This window comes from Mandrillus leucophaeus, unplaced genomic scaffold (assembly GCF_000951045.1).
Source record: "Mandrillus leucophaeus isolate KB7577 unplaced genomic scaffold, Mleu.le_1.0 Scaffold50, whole genome shotgun sequence".
NCBI classification, from domain to species: Eukaryota; Metazoa; Chordata; class Mammalia; order Primates; family Cercopithecidae; genus Mandrillus; species Mandrillus leucophaeus.
In genome coordinates, this window is record NW_012105365.1 from 4,176,290 (window position 1) to 4,193,256 (window position 16,967).

The window sequence follows — 16,967 nt, forward strand, 5'->3', positions numbered from 1 at the left end:
GGAGTGCAGTGGGACAGTCTTGGCTCACTGCAACCTCTGCCTCCCGGGTTCAAGTGATTCTCCTGCCTCAGCCTACTGAGTAGCCGGGATTACAGGCATGCACCACCACACCTGGCTAATTTTTGTATTTTTAGTAAAGACAGGGTTTCATCATGTAGCCCACGCTGGTCTTGAACTCCTGACCTCAGGTGATCCACCTGCCTCGGCCTCCCAAAGTGCTGGGATTATAGACGTGAGCTACCGTGCCCAACCACCAGCTATTTTTTGATATATTTGTAGAGATGAGGTCTCACTATCTTGCCCAGACTGATCTCAGACTCCTGGGCTCAAGCAGTCCTCCCGCCTTAGCCTCCCAAAGTGCCAGAATTACAGGTGTGACCCACTGCTTATTGGTTTGCTTATCTGTGTTTCCTCATTAATCTATAGTGAAATTGTGTATTAAATTATAAATAAAAACAATTTTAAAACGTTATATTTTAAAATACTTTAGGGTGTAAATTTTGAGAGGAAATTCCACATACCCCCTTTTTCTTAAAAAGATACAAAGAATTGATCTATTTTCTTGTGTATTTTCTAGTTTCTACCACCTAATTTTTCTCTTGTGTATTTTTTCTTTTTGAAGTTTTTCACTTCTACTTATCCTATTGATCCTGAAAATGTTGTGTGTTGGTTTTGAGAATTGTATTGCTAGTTACTGGAGAGAAATATAGAGTAACAAAAATTATGAGCATTCGGAAAATTACAAAGGTTAGAGAAGTCTTAGATAAGACCTGGATATCTGGCTCTGTTCCTTTGTGAAAATAAAAGAGACTTACATGACTCTTCAATGTTTCCATAATTCTTCTACCTAGGAATAAGTATCACTTATTAAGCACTTACTGTGGATAAGGCATAATGTTGAGTACTTTATGTGCATTATTTTATTTAGTCATCACAACTACTCTAAGAAGTAAAGAGTATTATTATCCCCATTTTACATATGAATAAATTGAGCCTTACACAGGATAAAATATTTTATTGGATAAAATAAATTCATAAATTTATTTCAGGTTAGTGTGACACTGAGGTCTGGACTTTACTGCCTCACATTTATTGTCTGTCTTGTTCATCCAGGGGGTCATGGGGGATAGGATATTATGATTCCTAGGGCTGATTACTAGCTGGTGTGTACCAGTATAGCACAATGGCCTGTATTTGTTTTGATTGGCCAATGCCTGCGCTGTAGGAATTTGTTGGTTTGTACAAGCCCCTGATTATTTTATTTTTATTTTTATATTATTTTTTTGAGACACAGTCTCGCTCTGTTGCCCAGGCTGGAGTGCAGTGGCACGATCTTGGCTCACTACACGCTCCACCTCCCAAGTAGCTGGGACTACAGGAGCCCACCACCACGCCTGGCTAATTTTCTGTATTTTTAGTAGAGACGGGGTTTCACCGTGTTAGCCAGGATGGTCTCGATCTCCTGACCTTGTGATGCGCCTGCCTCGTCCTCCCAAAGTGCTGGGATTACAGGTGTGAGCTACTGTGCCAGGCCCAAGCCCCTGATTATTACTGCAAATTTATGCTAAATAAAATATTTGGGGGCTTACATAATCTTAATATGTGACTGGTATATTTGTGTTTTTATTTATTACAATAAAACATCATTTTAAACTATTATCAATTGTCTATACATTTATTGAAGTCAGAGGCTATCTTATATAGATTTGATGGTTTTACAATGCCCACAGCATTGGTTCAGTAAATATATGTTGAATGGATAAGTTTCTTCATGTAATTGTTAATGTATTCAAAAACCAAATTTCTCTCTCTTTAGGCCAGAAAAGGTCGGACCACCATTGTGATAGCTCATCGTTTGTCTACAGTTCGTAATGCCGATGTCATCGCTGGTTTCGATGATGGAGTCATTGTGGAGAAAGGAAATCATGATGAGCTCATGAAAGAGAAAGGCATTTACTTCAAACTTGTCACAATGCAGGTGTAGTTTAACTTTAGAATTTTCCTGTCATCTCAGTGATAAACTGATTTTGCATTTAATGCTAAAAATAAATATTATTTGATTTGATTATCTTGAAAAGTAGGAAACAACACTTGGGGGATTCAGAACGACACCATTGTTTAAGATTGTTTTTTTCTCTCTTGAAAGAGGGGAAAATAAAGAAGGATAAACAGATAAAAAAATTAAAAGGTTTCAAGGTATCTATTGTAGTAGTCAGTAGCCACATGTGCCTGTAGAGCATTTAAACAGTAGTGAATCTGAATTGGAATGTTTTAAGTAGAGTGTGCACACCTTGTTCTGAAGACTTAGTGCAAAAAAATGCAAAATATCTCAATTTTTATATTGATTACATATTGGAATGATATCACAGGATATCAATAGTATATTGGATATATTAGGTGAAATAAAATATATCATTAAAATTGATTTCACTTCTTTCTTTTTACATTTGTTAACATGGCTTCTAGAAAATTTAAAATAACATGGCTCACAGTATGGCTTGCACTATACTTCTGTTGACAGCACTGATCCAGAGTAAACTTGATTGAGTCAAAACACCCACAAAAAAGGGCATGAGAAGATACATGGAATGAATGCCAGTTTATTTCAGTGTATACAGTGGGAATTCTTCTTTGGTGGTTTTCATTTCCAAATGTCACACACATATATAGATACACACAGACACACACACACACAAAACCCAGCAGATTAGCTTTATCCTTTTCTGCAGTTACTAAACAAATTACTGTTTTCCTTGATAACTGACATTCAGTGATTAGCTTTCATTGGTTAACACAGCCTAATGAGCTTATGCATATTTCTTGTTTATTTTAGACAGCAGGAAATGAAATTGAATTAGAAAATGCAGCTGATGAATCCAAAAGTGAAATTGATACCTTGGAAATGTCTTCACATGATTCAGGATCCAGTCTAATAAGAAAAAGATCCACTCGTAGGAGTGTCCGTGGATCACAAGGCCAAGACAGAAAGCTTAGTACCAAAGAGGCTCTGGTATGAAGGGGGATGCGGAGTTTGTTTTAATCTCACCAACTGTGGTTCCCCTAGTTTGGTGGGCTAGGGCTATGTTAGGAGTGGGAACAAAAAAGGGCTATCCAGAATCCTCCTGTCCTATCCCCCAGAATGTTCCACAGGCCAGGATGTCAACATTTTAGAATCAGGTTAGAAATTTAAGAGTGTTAATTTATACAGTAGAATTTTTAGAGTTAAAATTTATAATGTAAAGAGACTATAGTGGGTCTTCAAATATCAAAGTTTCTATTCTGTTTATTCCTGCTTATAAATACTCTTGTCAGATTCTGAGTACCAAATAAAAGTTAAGTGTTTGTGGAAGCATCATTTATTTTTTAAAAAAGTAAGGGAATATTGTAGCAACATTTGCCAGCATTTTTTTGAGGCTAAATAATAATCATTATGACATTTTTTGAAGCGAAATTGTCATCACTTATTCCTTTTTAAGGAATAAGGATAGGATATATTCCTTTACAAATTTTTGTGCATATGCAAGAACTGTACATTATAAAAGTTTTTAACTAACTGTTGTAATAATTTGTGTTTCCTAGGATGAAAGTATACCTCCAGTTTCCTTTTGGAGGATTATGAAGCTAAATTTAACTGAGTGGCCTTATTTTGTTGTTGGTGTATTTTGTGCCATTATAAATGGAGGTCTGCAACCAGCATTTGCAGTAATATTTTCAAAGATTATAGGGGTAAGTGTGGTGCCCATTTGTGTGATTTACTTGTGAGTCCTGATGGAAGAATGAATGAATAAACTGTGTTTGAACTGGGATACATAAGCAACAAAATCCATTGTCTTCTTATGAAACTAATTGGCTTGAAGATGTAAGAATGGAAGTCTGGTTTGTGATAGGAAAGCTAACTTTGTGAACCTTCCTTTGTTGTCACAGTTGGTTTCTAGCCTGGGCAACTAAGGACCAGCTTCCTGAAATAGTCAATGAAAGTGATGAGATGACTTTCTTATACCTGCCAACACTGGACTCTGAACAAACCTTGTGAATTCTCATTTCACCAATGTGCAAAGAGAGTTCCTCAAATGTTAGTCAGACTGGCTTGAGAATGCACTGTTCTCTAACGTACATATTTTCCAGGACATAAGTAGGCCTAGCATGCTACTTTTGTAATATATAATTTTCATCCCACTTGCTAAGATTAAAACAAATAGGAATAGCTTCCTAAAGATCGAGATTGACATATGTTGGTTCCACCTCATCTTAATGGTGGCATTTTCAGCAATAAAGTTACGATCTGAAAGGAATGCTCTCTGTTTAGTGACATATTTCCAAACATCAAGCTGAGGACACCCTTGCCATAACTGCTGAAAACATTGTGGAGAAAGAGATTGATCACCACAAGAAGCATAAGCTAAACACTGACTTTTGATTCTACAAAACATATATGACTATTCAGGTCTACCCATGCCTGGCTAGCTTATTTCAGCTTAATATATTCATTCATGAATTCATGTTTAATGATATTCATGTTTAATGTTAAATATATTTATTCAAGAATTTTTATTATTTTTTAAGTCTCGCTCACTCTCGCCCAGGCTAGAGTGCAGTGACGCGATCTTGGCTCACTGCACCCTCTGCCTCCTGGGCTCAAGCGATTCTCCTGTCTCAGTCTCCTGTGTAGCTGGAATTACAGGCCTGCACCACCACACCTGGCTAAAATTTTTGTATTTTTAGTAGAGATAGGGCTTCACCATGTTGGCCAGGCTGGTCTCAAACTCCTAACCTCAAGTGATCCACCTGCCTCAGCCTCCCAAAGTAATGGGATTACAGGCATGAGCTGCCATGCCTGGCCTCTAGAATTATTTTTTGTGTCTTCTCTGTGCCAGATATTTTTCTAGTTGTTGAAAAAAAGTCTTAGAATGTGATCAGTTGTCTGATTCTGTAGAGTATATGGTCCAGGGCAGGAGTCAGCAAACTTTTTCTATTAATAGTAAGATGATAAATATTTTAGGCTTTGCACGCCACATGATTTCTGTTGCAAATACTCAACTCTCACATAGTAGTACACAAGGACAATGTGGAAGTGAATGAACACCACTATGTTCCATTAAAACTTTATATAAACATTTGGCCAGTGGCCCATAGTTTGCTGATCCTTGCACTAACATATGTCTTACAGGTTTTTAGGGGATGGGGGGAGGGGTAGACTGTGGTGTCATCAGAGAAAAAAAAAAAAAGGCAGTGGTTAAGTTAGGAATGGGTTTGGTTATAGCAAAACCTCAAGTTATGATTTTATACTTTTCTCATTCTTCATATAACAATAAGTCTGGAGGTAAGTGTCCCAGGGCTGGGATATTAGCTCTTAGATATTGAGTAGGCAACCGGATATCTGCCTCATTGAAGATAGTGGGCTCTGCATCAGGTTGCTTGGATTTATATCCTTGAGTCATCCCTTGCTGACTGTGTTAACTTGAGCAAATTAATTACCTTCTCTGTACTTCAGTTTCTATCTGTGTAAAACTGTGATGATAATAAATCATTCTCCATTCTGGAGATGGTTGCCAGGATTAGAGGAATAGTATATATGAATTTGCTTAGAATAATGCCTGGCATAGAGTAAGAATTTAGTAGTTGTTATGATTTTTGTTGGACTGACTAGTCAAAAAATTATTTAATCTTTTCAAAAATCCTTTTTGTCGTTGTTGTTTGTCTGTTTTTTTATGAAAGATAAAGTTGTCTGTCCTGGGCTAGGAATGTGACTATCTTACAAGACTGATTTTGGCCCACTGTGAAGGGAGATACGTGTTTTCTTTCCCTGAGGAGTGGTTATTCTCTGTGTTCCTTGAGTCCAAAACATCCCATTAGCCCTTATAGCCATCTCTGGAAAACATTTCATGTATGGTGCTAGGTCAGGTAGCTGTAGTTTCCAACTGGCTCTCTAACTGGCCATTCTACCAAGAAGGCAGGCTCAAGGAAACTCCTTTCTTTTTGAAAGGCCTGGGCTGAGTGAATGACCACCGCTCTGTGGTTCACCAAAAAAAACACATCAGGTTTTCTCCAGACACCTCAGGACAGTTTGAAATGTCCAAATAGTAAAGCAATGAACTGCCGTAAATGTAGTTCCCACCAAGGGAAGAGGAGAGTATTTGTTCTGATTTCAGCTTTACACAGTTGAGGTGGCACTCATGACTCCAAGATAGAACCTGAGCAGAAAAAATATTGGATCAATTTATGAATGATAGACTTATCCTGGCCTCCACGGAAGGCAGAATGCAGACACCTTTAGGGCTGGCAATAGAAAAGCCAACCCTGATTTCCAGTGTACTGTGGCTCTCCTGACCCCTGAATACTAGGCCAGATGGGAAATGGGTCAGGTCCAGGATGGGTTCTTCACTGATTGAACTAAAAATCCTTTAAATGTTTTCTTACAGATTTTTACAAGAAATGATGATCCCGAAACAAAACGACAGAATAGTAACTTGTTTTCACTATTGTTTCTAGTCCTTGGAATTATTTCTTTTATTACATTTTTCCTTCAGGTAAATGTCTCCATTTTCACTATATTCATTTTGAGAAATGCATCATTATTCAACTGGGGGGATTTATAAACATTGATGTAATTGGCCTTTTAGTAGAACTTTTCTGTTAACATGGATACTAATAGCCAAGTTTTTCTGACATCGTGAAAAAAGATGTTTGCCTCCTCTGTCTCCCTTGCTTACCTTCTCCTCTCCACCCTCACCTCCCACAGTGAAACCAGAGGGAACAGAGTGTTTGACCTAATATGATGACTGGAGGTGAAAGGCAGGGACTTAAAAGTGGAGTGTGGGGGAGCCCTGGATATAAGTTTGGATATAAGTATTGCCAGTAAATATAAATACTCAAATGTCTTCCCGTGTTCTAAAAGAAACAAAAAACATAAACTGGTGTTCTAAAAGAAACAAAAAACAAAAACCCCATAAACTGGTCACATGGGTTTAAAAAGGGTTTGAAGAGTTTATCACTCAACTTTTGTTCAAGAAGAAAGAACCATTTCAATGATGGAAGAATGTCAATCCTCTAACAAAATATGTAGGAAACATTTGTAAAGAGTCAGATTTTTACAGCTTGCAAAACATTTGGCTGAAATGAAATGGCAAGGAATTAAGTACTCTAAAAGTTTAGTATGAGGGCCTGGTGTGGTGGCTTATGCCTGTAATCCCAACACTTTGGGAGGCTGAGGCGAGTGGCTCACCTGAGGTCAGGAATTTGAGACCAGACTGGCCAACATGGCGAAACTCTGTCTCCGTTAAAAATACAAAATTAACAGTGTGTGGTGGTGTGCACCTGTAGTCTCAGCTACTCAGGAGGCTGAAGCAGGAAATGTCTCAGGAACCCAGGAGGCCAGGAGGCAGAGGTCGCTGTGAGCCATGATCGTGCCACTGCACTCCAGCCTGGGGAACAGAGTGAGTCCCTGTCTCTAAATAAATAAATAAATAAATAAATAAATAAACAAATACCGTTTAGTATGATAAGACAGTGTTGGTTTTGGTTCAAGTGCTCCTTGTACCTGTTTCTGATTTTGTGTCCTTGGGCACATAAGTAAACTGTCTAAGCCTATTTCTTTAGCTGTAAACTAGAGATACTGGTACCTGCCTCTTGATAATTAAAAGGATCATGTGACCAAGTGCCCAGGCCTGCGTGAGGCAGTAGTAGGTAATCACTTATTAATTGAATGACTAGCCCCCTGTAATTTTTAAAGATAAAACTGTGAATAGATCTCTTTATTCAACATGTAAGCATGTATTACGTTTTTTAAAAATAGAATATTGTTCTGGACATTATAGGAGGGGGAAAAGAAAAAACAGACTGAATTCTTTCTTTACTCACTGGGGAATTTGTCCTTACTAGAATAAATGTGACACTCTAACTACTTACAGGATTGCCATACCAGCTATTAATACCACAGGTGTTTGGAGGACGTAAAGATTGCTCAATATAAATTTAGTTAAGAAACTTGGAGTGAGGCAGGCTTTGAGTTGGTCCCTTAAATGTTGACAATTTGAATTGGTGAAGCAAAAGAAGTTAGAGGACTGCCTTTATAACATCATGGTGCTTGGGGGTACTGGAACCTAGCTTGCCTGGAAAACAGGTGAGAACAAAGTCTGTGAATTATAGGACCTTAGAAGTCCAGAGATAGCAAAATGCCTGAAGATGTTAGACCACCCAACTCTTCTTCTTAGTAACATGGGGAGGGAGTCCAGTGGGTAATTAAAAGCTCAGGCTCTGGGTTCCCATTCTGGTTAGGATTCTCATGGATCTGGATTAAGATTCCAACTCTGTGACCTTATAACTATGGACTTTGGATCTTATCAGGCTCTCTAAACCTCAGTTTCTTCTGTAAAGTGGGCTTTTCTGTCTATACCACCTGTGCAGCCTTGTGCCATGGCACACAGTCGCAGAAACAGCAAGCCCTTGAAATCAGGCTTTCTGACTTTGTCTAATCTCCTGCTTTAGCAAAGACATCAATTCTCACTCCTTTTATGTAATTGGTGGCTGAGTCTCTGACAAGGCATGTTCCTGCTCACAGGGCTTCACATTTGGCAAAGCTGGAGAGATCCTCACCAAGCGGCTCCGATACTTGGTTTTCCGATCCATGCTCAGACAGGTATGTTTATTGAGGGCTGTGCCCTGGGATGGGTAGAACTCCCCACGTGTGCGCCTTGGACTCAGACAGTGGGAGCTCTGTCTTGTTTCCCGGGCCTAGCTCCTATATTGGTTGTTCCTCAGTCTTATGTCAGAGATGCAGCTGAACTGCCCCCTAGGTGCAGGCAAGGCTCTACTGTCTGTCTGTTCTGAGTGGGCACAAGGAACTGGACCAGTTTGAGACAGAGCCTCCAGAATGGATTCACCTCCAGTCTGTGTCTCAGCAGTGGTGGTCAGTGCAGGCAGAAGGCATCTTTGATACTCCTCATCCCTTTCCTCTCTTTCCTTCTTTCTTCTGGGAAACCCAGGGCACAAGCGTTTCTTTCCATCAAGAGATGCCCTCTGTACTCTTTCTTTCTACAAATCAAAACTCATCCCTGTGACCCATTCCTCACTGCCCATTTTCTTTTCTGAGGCTAGTCTGAAATACTAGTTCAAGCTGCAGTGTTACTGGCTGATAATGGGTTTAATGGAATGCTACTCACATTTTGCAGCTTCAAAACCCTAACCATTGACACATGTGAATGTTTTCCTGGGGAAATGGGGAAGGAAATTATAGGAATGTAAATCAGAACAGCCCAGTTCAAAGGGGAAAGTTCCTTTAACAATCATGAACATTTTGTATGTGACCTAATAACTTTCCATTTTAAAAATCACTAATCACTTGCCATTGAGCAAAATGATGCTTTAGAAGTCTGCCCCAGATGTGCCAGGGATACTCAAACCCTGGCTAAGAGGCATCAGTTTGGTGTGTTAGGTTTTCTAGAGGGCATTCACATTTTGCCAGCTGTCTCTGGTTCCTCAGTTCTTCCCCATTCCTCCCATCACCATTTAAAAACAAAATGTATTTATTGAAATTGCTGGCAAGTGACTGACAGAGCCAGGACTGAATCTGAGTGAGAGAGCACAACTTGATGGGAAACGCTGTCCTTGAACTCTTAGGTTGAACTGTATTTATAACTCAGATTCCACTTAGGTCTACACTGACTTTGCTCCAGGGCCAAATTTCCCATTACCCAACCAGCCTCCAGGCCAGCTGCTATATCCATTATACTTTGGCAGCTGAGCTGATAGTTAGTGGAATGCGTCCTCCATAAATTGTTAAGTAGCGCAAGCATTTATTAAGTGCCTTCTGCTTACAAGGTCTAGTACTTAGTATTGTAAGGCATTCAAACCTGAATGGTCCCTGTGTTCAAGGACGTTACATTCCTGTGCAGAGACACTTTTAACCACTTAAGAATATTGAAAAGCAAGTTGATACATACTATAATAAATTATAGCACTATTTTTTCTTAAATATTTTTGGGACAAATGATAGATACTTCTTTAATGTAAATAACCAGTTTAGATAACTTCTTAGGGACCACAGTTATTTGTAAAACACATAAATTCATACTTCAAATTCACAATCATGTTAGTATCTGTGTATTTAAAAATGTAAATAGTTTTACAAAGAAAATCTTATTTTATGTTGAATATTATATTTTAATCTGGATTACTTTTGTTGATTTCTTTTTGACTCAAATCATTTATACTGCTCTGAGCTACATTTATCTAACTGCTTGTTCAGCCTCTCTGTTGGATATCTAATAAGGGTTTCACTGTTTAACATTTCCAGAATTGAGCTTTTGACTCTTCTCCTCCCCACCAGACTTATTCTTTACTCCCTCTTCCCCCATATCAGTAAGCAACAGCTCCATTCTACCAGTTGTTTGGGCTAAAAACCTTGAAGCCATCCTTGACTCTTCTCTTTCTATTAACATTGCAGAAGCTTCCTAGCTGATCTCCCTGCCTCCATTCTTATCCCAATCTGGTAGGTTCACCTTAAAACAGCCAGAGTCATTTTTCTAAAATAGAAATCAAGTCATATCCCACTGCCCAAACCTGCTGAAGGCTACCCGTAGCTCATAGGATAAGATCTGGAATCCTGACAGTTGCCCATAAGGCCACACACTATGTGGCCCCCACTGTCTCTCAAATCTCATCTCCTACAACCACCTTTTTCCAACACAGCATCTATTTCATACACAGTGGCTCACTGCCCAAGAGTAGGAGAGGGGAGGATCAGAGGAGCCAAATGAGAACACAAATCTGTCCAGAGGAAGGGGAGGCTTTTACAAACTCACACAAAGGTTCTTTTTAGGCTGCTGGCAGCCTTTAAAGCTTTCTTGCTGGTATATGAACAGATCAGGTATGCCTTTGCCTCAGAGCCTTTGCACATGCTGTTTCTGCTTTCCCTGAGGTATTCTCATCCTTTCCTTCATTCAGGCCTCTGTTCAGATGTCCCCTTAGACAGGCCTTCTCTTTCCCCTCCCCAGTCACTAAAATAGCACCTCCCCTCACTTTTCTGTTCTTCTTACCCTGCTCAATTTTTCTTTTATTTGTACCTTCCATCTCTAGAATCTAAGCTTCACAAAAGTAGCCACTTTGTCTTTTTTGTTTGTACAGGTCCAACACTTAGAAATCATGCACAGGACAAAGTAGGCACTCAGAAATTTTTGTGACAAATGAAATGATCTATTTATGTGTTTTTATATTAAGTTTCTTTCTTGTGTATTGAATGTCGCATCCTGAGTGCTAAATACTGGGCATATAAGTATAAACAAAACTGACCCTGTTGCTGCCCTCTTGGAGCAGAGAGTCTCATAAACAGAGCTTTAAGATAATAAAATCATTTTCTGTGCCCCAGGATGTGAGCTGGTTTGATGACCCTAAAAACACCACTGGAGCATTGACTACCAGGCTCGCCAATGATGCTGCTCAAGTTAAAGGGGTACGTGCCTCCTTTCTACTGGTGTTTATCTTAATTGGCCATTTTGGACCCCAGCATGAAACTAATTTTCTCCTTACAGGTGTTAGTTATCATCATTAAGAAAATGTTGGATAGATATCTAACCTACGAACATATCATATGCTTTTTATAGCAACATGTTAACTATTTAAACATTATATACTGTAGAGCATATAGATAACTGATAAACCTTTTGCTATTGCTATTATTCATGCTATTAACAAGATGCATGAAGAATCGTTATTTAGAAAAGAGAGTGTAAAGTGCTCAATCAACATAAAACAGTAATTGCTCCTGAAGAAAGGATGTATTTAATTGCTGTAAGAAAGTTTAGGGTCACTGTGGTTACAGAAGGAAGGGAAGACAATCCTCTAAAATATAGATTGAAAGAAATGAAAAGCACATTAAAAAGTTAAAGCAAGGATAGAATAACTTTAGTCTTTATCTTTAATAATTTTAAACTTTAATAATTGTAATAACTTAAATTTTGCTACTGTATGAATCTCTTGATATAACTAGATACTATTGAACCAGCAGGTTTTGATTTTTGGCTGAAGTGACAATTTCTTCTACAACCGTTTATGGTAAAAGTCCACAAAATGATGTAGAATTTGAAAAAATTCATGTTATCTCCGATGTGTCTTTTCCCCTCTTGAACCTTATTCATCTTTATCTTTAAATCTTTCTGTAAGATAGTACTATACTAACATTTCTTCTATCTAATATATAGGGCTTCTTTAAGAATAAATTAAGCTATGAATGAGGAAACACATAGAGTTATAACATTGAAATATAAACCTTAGGAGTCCCTCTTTTTCTGTTGTTTGGAATAGTTTCAGAAGGAATGGTACCAGCTCCTCTTTGTAATTGTTGTTTTAATACAAACTTCTTTGCTTAAAGCAAACAAAACAATAAAAATCAGGATTTAGATCAAGTTGTATAGAATGTAATTACAGGTGCACGCCTGTAATCCCAGCTACTTGGAAGGCTGAGGCACGAGAATTGCTTGAACTCAGGAGGTGGAGGTTGTAGAGGTGAGATCGCACCACTGCACTCCAGCCTGGGTGACAGAGCAAGACTATGTCTCAAAAAAAAAAAGAAAAAAAAAAAAAAAAAAGAAAAGAAAAGAAGACAAAGTAGCTGGAATAAAGTGAGTGAAAGGAAGAAACTGTGTGAATAGGCCAAAAGGGGCAAGCATAGAAGGAGGCTGTTGCAATAATCCAGGACAGAGATGATAGTGTTTTAGACTAATGTGGTTATACAAAAGGTTATACAAAATTTTAAGATATAATTAATTCTGGATATATTTTAGATGTCAGCCAATAGAATGTATTGGTTGGATTAGATGATGGATATGAGAGAGAGGGAATTTAAAGATGACTCCAATTATTTTTTACCTGCACAATGGAGAAAAATGGAGTTGATTTTTTGTTTTTTTAAACTCTCTTTTTTTAAAGAGAGTAGCCCTGGCCAGACTACAGTGGCGTTATTATAGCTCACTATAAGCTAGAACTCATGGGCTCAAGAAATCCTCCCTTCTCCAGCCTTCCTGCTAGCTAGGACCACAGGTGTGCACCACCATGTCCTGCTAATTTTTAAATCTTTTGTAGAGACATGGTCTCCCTATGCTGCCCAGTCTGGTCTTGAACTCCTGGGCTCAAGCGATCCTCTTGCCTCAGCCTCCCAAAGTGTTGAGATTACAGGTGTGAGCTGCCATGCCCAGCTGGAGTTGATCTTTATGAAATTCAGAAGCCTGTTGGAGAAGCAGGCTTAGGGGAGAATGGAGAGTTCTGTATGAGACATGGTAAGTTTGTGATGTCTGTATTAGACATCCATGTGTAGATATCAAGAAGGCTGAACTTTGCACTGCTAACTTTAGTAAACCTTTTATATAATTGGTTTACCAAATAAGTTTTACTATGCTTCTGCATTCATTCTAGTTCTCAGAACTCTATAGACTCCTACTCTGTAGGAGAAATATATGTGGGACAGTGAGCATTAGTCTCTGGAATAAAGGAACAGTAACCAGTGCAATGTGACATTGCACAGTATGACACAGATCCTGTGGTATGGGCTCATGTGCCTTGATGGACAAATATCCCGCATCACATTTGACGTGGAAGACACAATCCTGGAGGCAACTCAGTCTTTTGCAGCAGAACCCGGAGCAGATGTATTCAGGGCATTCTGTATTGCAGTTTTTCTTCCTTCCTCTCAGATTCCTCTGGTGTTATGACCTGCCTTAGGCCACAGTGAGTTCCCATATTTGTAAAATTGGTGGTCACTTTTTCCCTCCACAGTGCTGTTTGTGAGGCCCTTTGCCATATTCACTGTCTCTAATTGCCTGCTGGGGTCAACCTTCTGCTTTTCACTTTTTTCCCCAAGGACGCCTCGAACTGGCACTTTCATGGCCCTGCCAAGATGGCTGCACTCACCTTATGTGAGCCACTCAGGCAAAACTATTTTCCAGAACTTAAAACAGTGGCTAAAAAGGAAAGACCAGGGAAGAGGAAATGAGCAGGTTGGCAAACACTGTCAACTTAGGAAAGCCCAATGTAGCTGTTATCACAGATTGGCTGAGAGAGGACTGTTGGATCTACTTTACACCACTAACTGATCTGTTTTTGGCTGACAGGTTTTGGTTCCTCCCCTCAACCCTAGTCTTTACAATGAAAATTTTCTGGCTACTAAGCTGTGCTCTTCCATTCTTCTTAGTCCTCATATTTCTATAGACTCCTACTCTGTAGGAATAGATGTAGGACAGTGAGTGTTACTCTTTAGAATAAAGAAACAGTAACCAGTGTAATGTCTGAAGTGCTAAATCAAATGAGGCTGAGGAGTTAAATCTCCTTGCAGTTTAAGGTCTTAGACTTTTTAGTTACTCTTTTTGGTACATTAAAGAATTTGCCGTCTTTAATCCATCTTATTTCTTTCTGTGGCCCTTCACTGCTATCCAAAGCTGCACATTTATATGTCTGAAAGGTTATATAGCCGGGTAATTCCTCTGCCATGAACTCACACCGAGAAGTGATTCTAGGTGATATTCTAAGAGCTTCTCTCACAAGCGCATAAGTCAGTAGTTGTGGTGGGAAATGAGCTCTGAGTAGAACTTGTAGATACTGAGAACAGGAGCAACCTGTATCATCCCTGTGGCACAGCCCTTCTCCAGCTTGCATCCTTTGACCTTCAAACTAAAGATGTGAAATGCAGAGAGCTGGCTTTGAAAACCATTTTCTGATTTATCCCAAATTTGGCAAATCATCCCTTTAATATAAGCTCAGTGATTGCATCAACTAAATATACAGGTGTTATATTATTTATGATATCTCTTTCAGCCCTGGTGCAGCTCCATGGTACGGAATTTAATGTATTTAAAGGCTACTGATAGTTATAGCACTCTTTTCCTAAGTACAATTCTGGTGTTTATATCAGGCAGGTGTTAAATGATTTTGTAGGGATTAGTGTAGGGAATTATAAAGGATTCTATTGCTACCAGAAAGGGGTCCCGATGCAGACCCTGAAAGAGGGTTCTTGGATCTTGTACAAGAAAGAATTCAAGGCGAATCCATAAAGTGAAGGCAAGTTTATTAAGAAAGTGGAAAAATAAAGAATGGCTACTCCATAGGCAGAACAGCAGCATGGGACGCTCAGCTGCTTATACTTATTATTGTTACTTCTTGATTACATGCTAAACAAGGGGTGGATTATTCATGAGTTTCCTAGAAAAAGGGGTGGGCTCTTCCCAGAACTGAGGGTTCTTCCCCTTTTTAGACCATATAGGGAAACGTTGCCATGGCATTTGTAAACTGTCATGGCACTGGTATGAGTGTCTTTGAGCATGCTAATGTATTATAATTCACGTATAATGAGCAGTGAGAACAACCAGAGGTCACTTTTGTCACCATCTTGATTTTTGGTAGGATTTGGCTGGCTTCTTTACCACAGCTTGTTTTATCAGCAAGGTCTTAGTGACCTGTATCTTGTGCTGACCTCCTGTCACATCCTCACATCCTGTGACTTAGAATGTCTAACCTCCTGGGAATGTAGCCCGGTAGGTCTCAGCCTTATTTTACCCAGCCCCTATTCAGAAAAAGCAGGTCTGGGGCCAGAGCAGGCATTTGGAATGGCTTGAGGGCACAGAATATTTCCAGGGTAGAGGAGATGTGCTGGACTAAATTATAGAGTGATGGACTAAACTGGCTTTGTAGCTTGACTTTTGGTTTCAGAGTTGGAAATCTGGTTTACAGTTGGACTGTATACAGTGGTGGATTAAATTCACTTTGTAGTTTGACTTCTGACTTTAGAGCTCGAAATCAGCACACACTAATGAAAGTCATGCTTCAGACTCCCTCTGGAATTCAAGGGGAAGACAATAATGCCCGCTTACTATCTTAAATTAAATTCCATAATTTTCAACTCTGTATTTTTTCCAAATTAAACATTATATCTCAAACAGACCCAGATATATTTGAATATTATTAATGACAAATATTAGGCTTAAATTATAAGTAATTATATACCTAACATTGGAAATTTCCATAATTCCCAGTTTGTCAGACTCCTTTATCTTGCTGATTTGCAGGGATTGCTTTAGTAATGTTGCTGTGATTAATGAAGGTTTTCTTGGTATTAAAAGATCCGAAGAAATAGGAATATGTAATTGAACTCTAGATTGTTGATATTCTACTTTCAGCATTCTAAAGTCATGGAAATTCTTACTGTAGAAACTCAATAAACTTATAAGTAAACCTTTACTTTTTAGTTCATTACTGAGAAAATAATGAAGATAGTCTCATGAAGGTGAGTTTTCAGAAAATAGAAGCATGAGTTGTGAAGATAATATTTTTTAAGTTTCTCTAATATGTTTTGTTTTGCAGGCTATAGGTTCCAGGCTTGCTGTAATTACCCAGAATATAGCAAATCTTGGGACAGGAATAATTATATCCTTAATCTATGGTTGGCAACTGACACTGTTACTCTTAGCAATTGTACCCATCATTGCAATAGCAGGAGTTGTTGAAATGAAAATGTTGTCTGGACAAGCACTGAAAGATAAGAAAGAACTAGAAGGTGCTGGGAAGGTGAGTCAAACTAAATGTGATTGATTACTCAAGCAGAGTAAAATATTCTAATCAGTGGTGTTTTGTTACTCCCTGCTGCTTACTATGCTCTAAGAATGTGTTTATAACCATTCCTCAAAGCAATCTTTTTTATGTTTATTCAGTAAACTAGAAACTTACAGAAAGTAGCAAAGCCAGTTCTTGGACTCAAAAACTGATAATTAACTTTAACAAACTTTTTCAATTTTCAGGCCATTGTCTTCACACTGTTCTTCCTTCCTACTCACTTTCCTTGTTCCCTTAGTTATTTTCTTCTTTCTTTTCTCTCACTTTCGCTCTCTCTCCACTCCTTCCTTCCTTCTTTCCTTTTTTCCTTCCTTCCCTTCTTCCTTCTTTTCTTTCTTTTCTTTCAAGGTTAAATCCATTCCTTTATTGAGGAAAGT

General features: G+C 38.7%; 1 protein-coding gene across 2 annotated transcripts in view; it reads left to right on the forward strand.

Annotated features, from left to right (window-relative positions):
* Positions 1–16,967, forward strand: part of ABCB1 (ATP-binding cassette, sub-family B (MDR/TAP), member 1) — a 218,034-nt gene that overhangs the window by 174,038 nt on the left and 27,029 nt on the right. For both annotated transcript variants that reach the window (XM_011996037.1, XM_011996038.1), the window contains exons 16-22: positions 1,817–1,978; positions 2,834–3,010; positions 3,580–3,726; positions 6,420–6,527; positions 8,558–8,635; positions 11,363–11,446; positions 16,342–16,545. In XM_011996037.1, the coding sequence (XP_011851427.1) occupies positions 1,817–1,978; positions 2,834–3,010; positions 3,580–3,726; positions 6,420–6,527; positions 8,558–8,635; positions 11,363–11,446; positions 16,342–16,545 (960 nt within the window). The remainder of the gene's footprint in view (positions 1–1,816; positions 1,979–2,833; positions 3,011–3,579; positions 3,727–6,419; positions 6,528–8,557; positions 8,636–11,362; positions 11,447–16,341; positions 16,546–16,967) is intronic.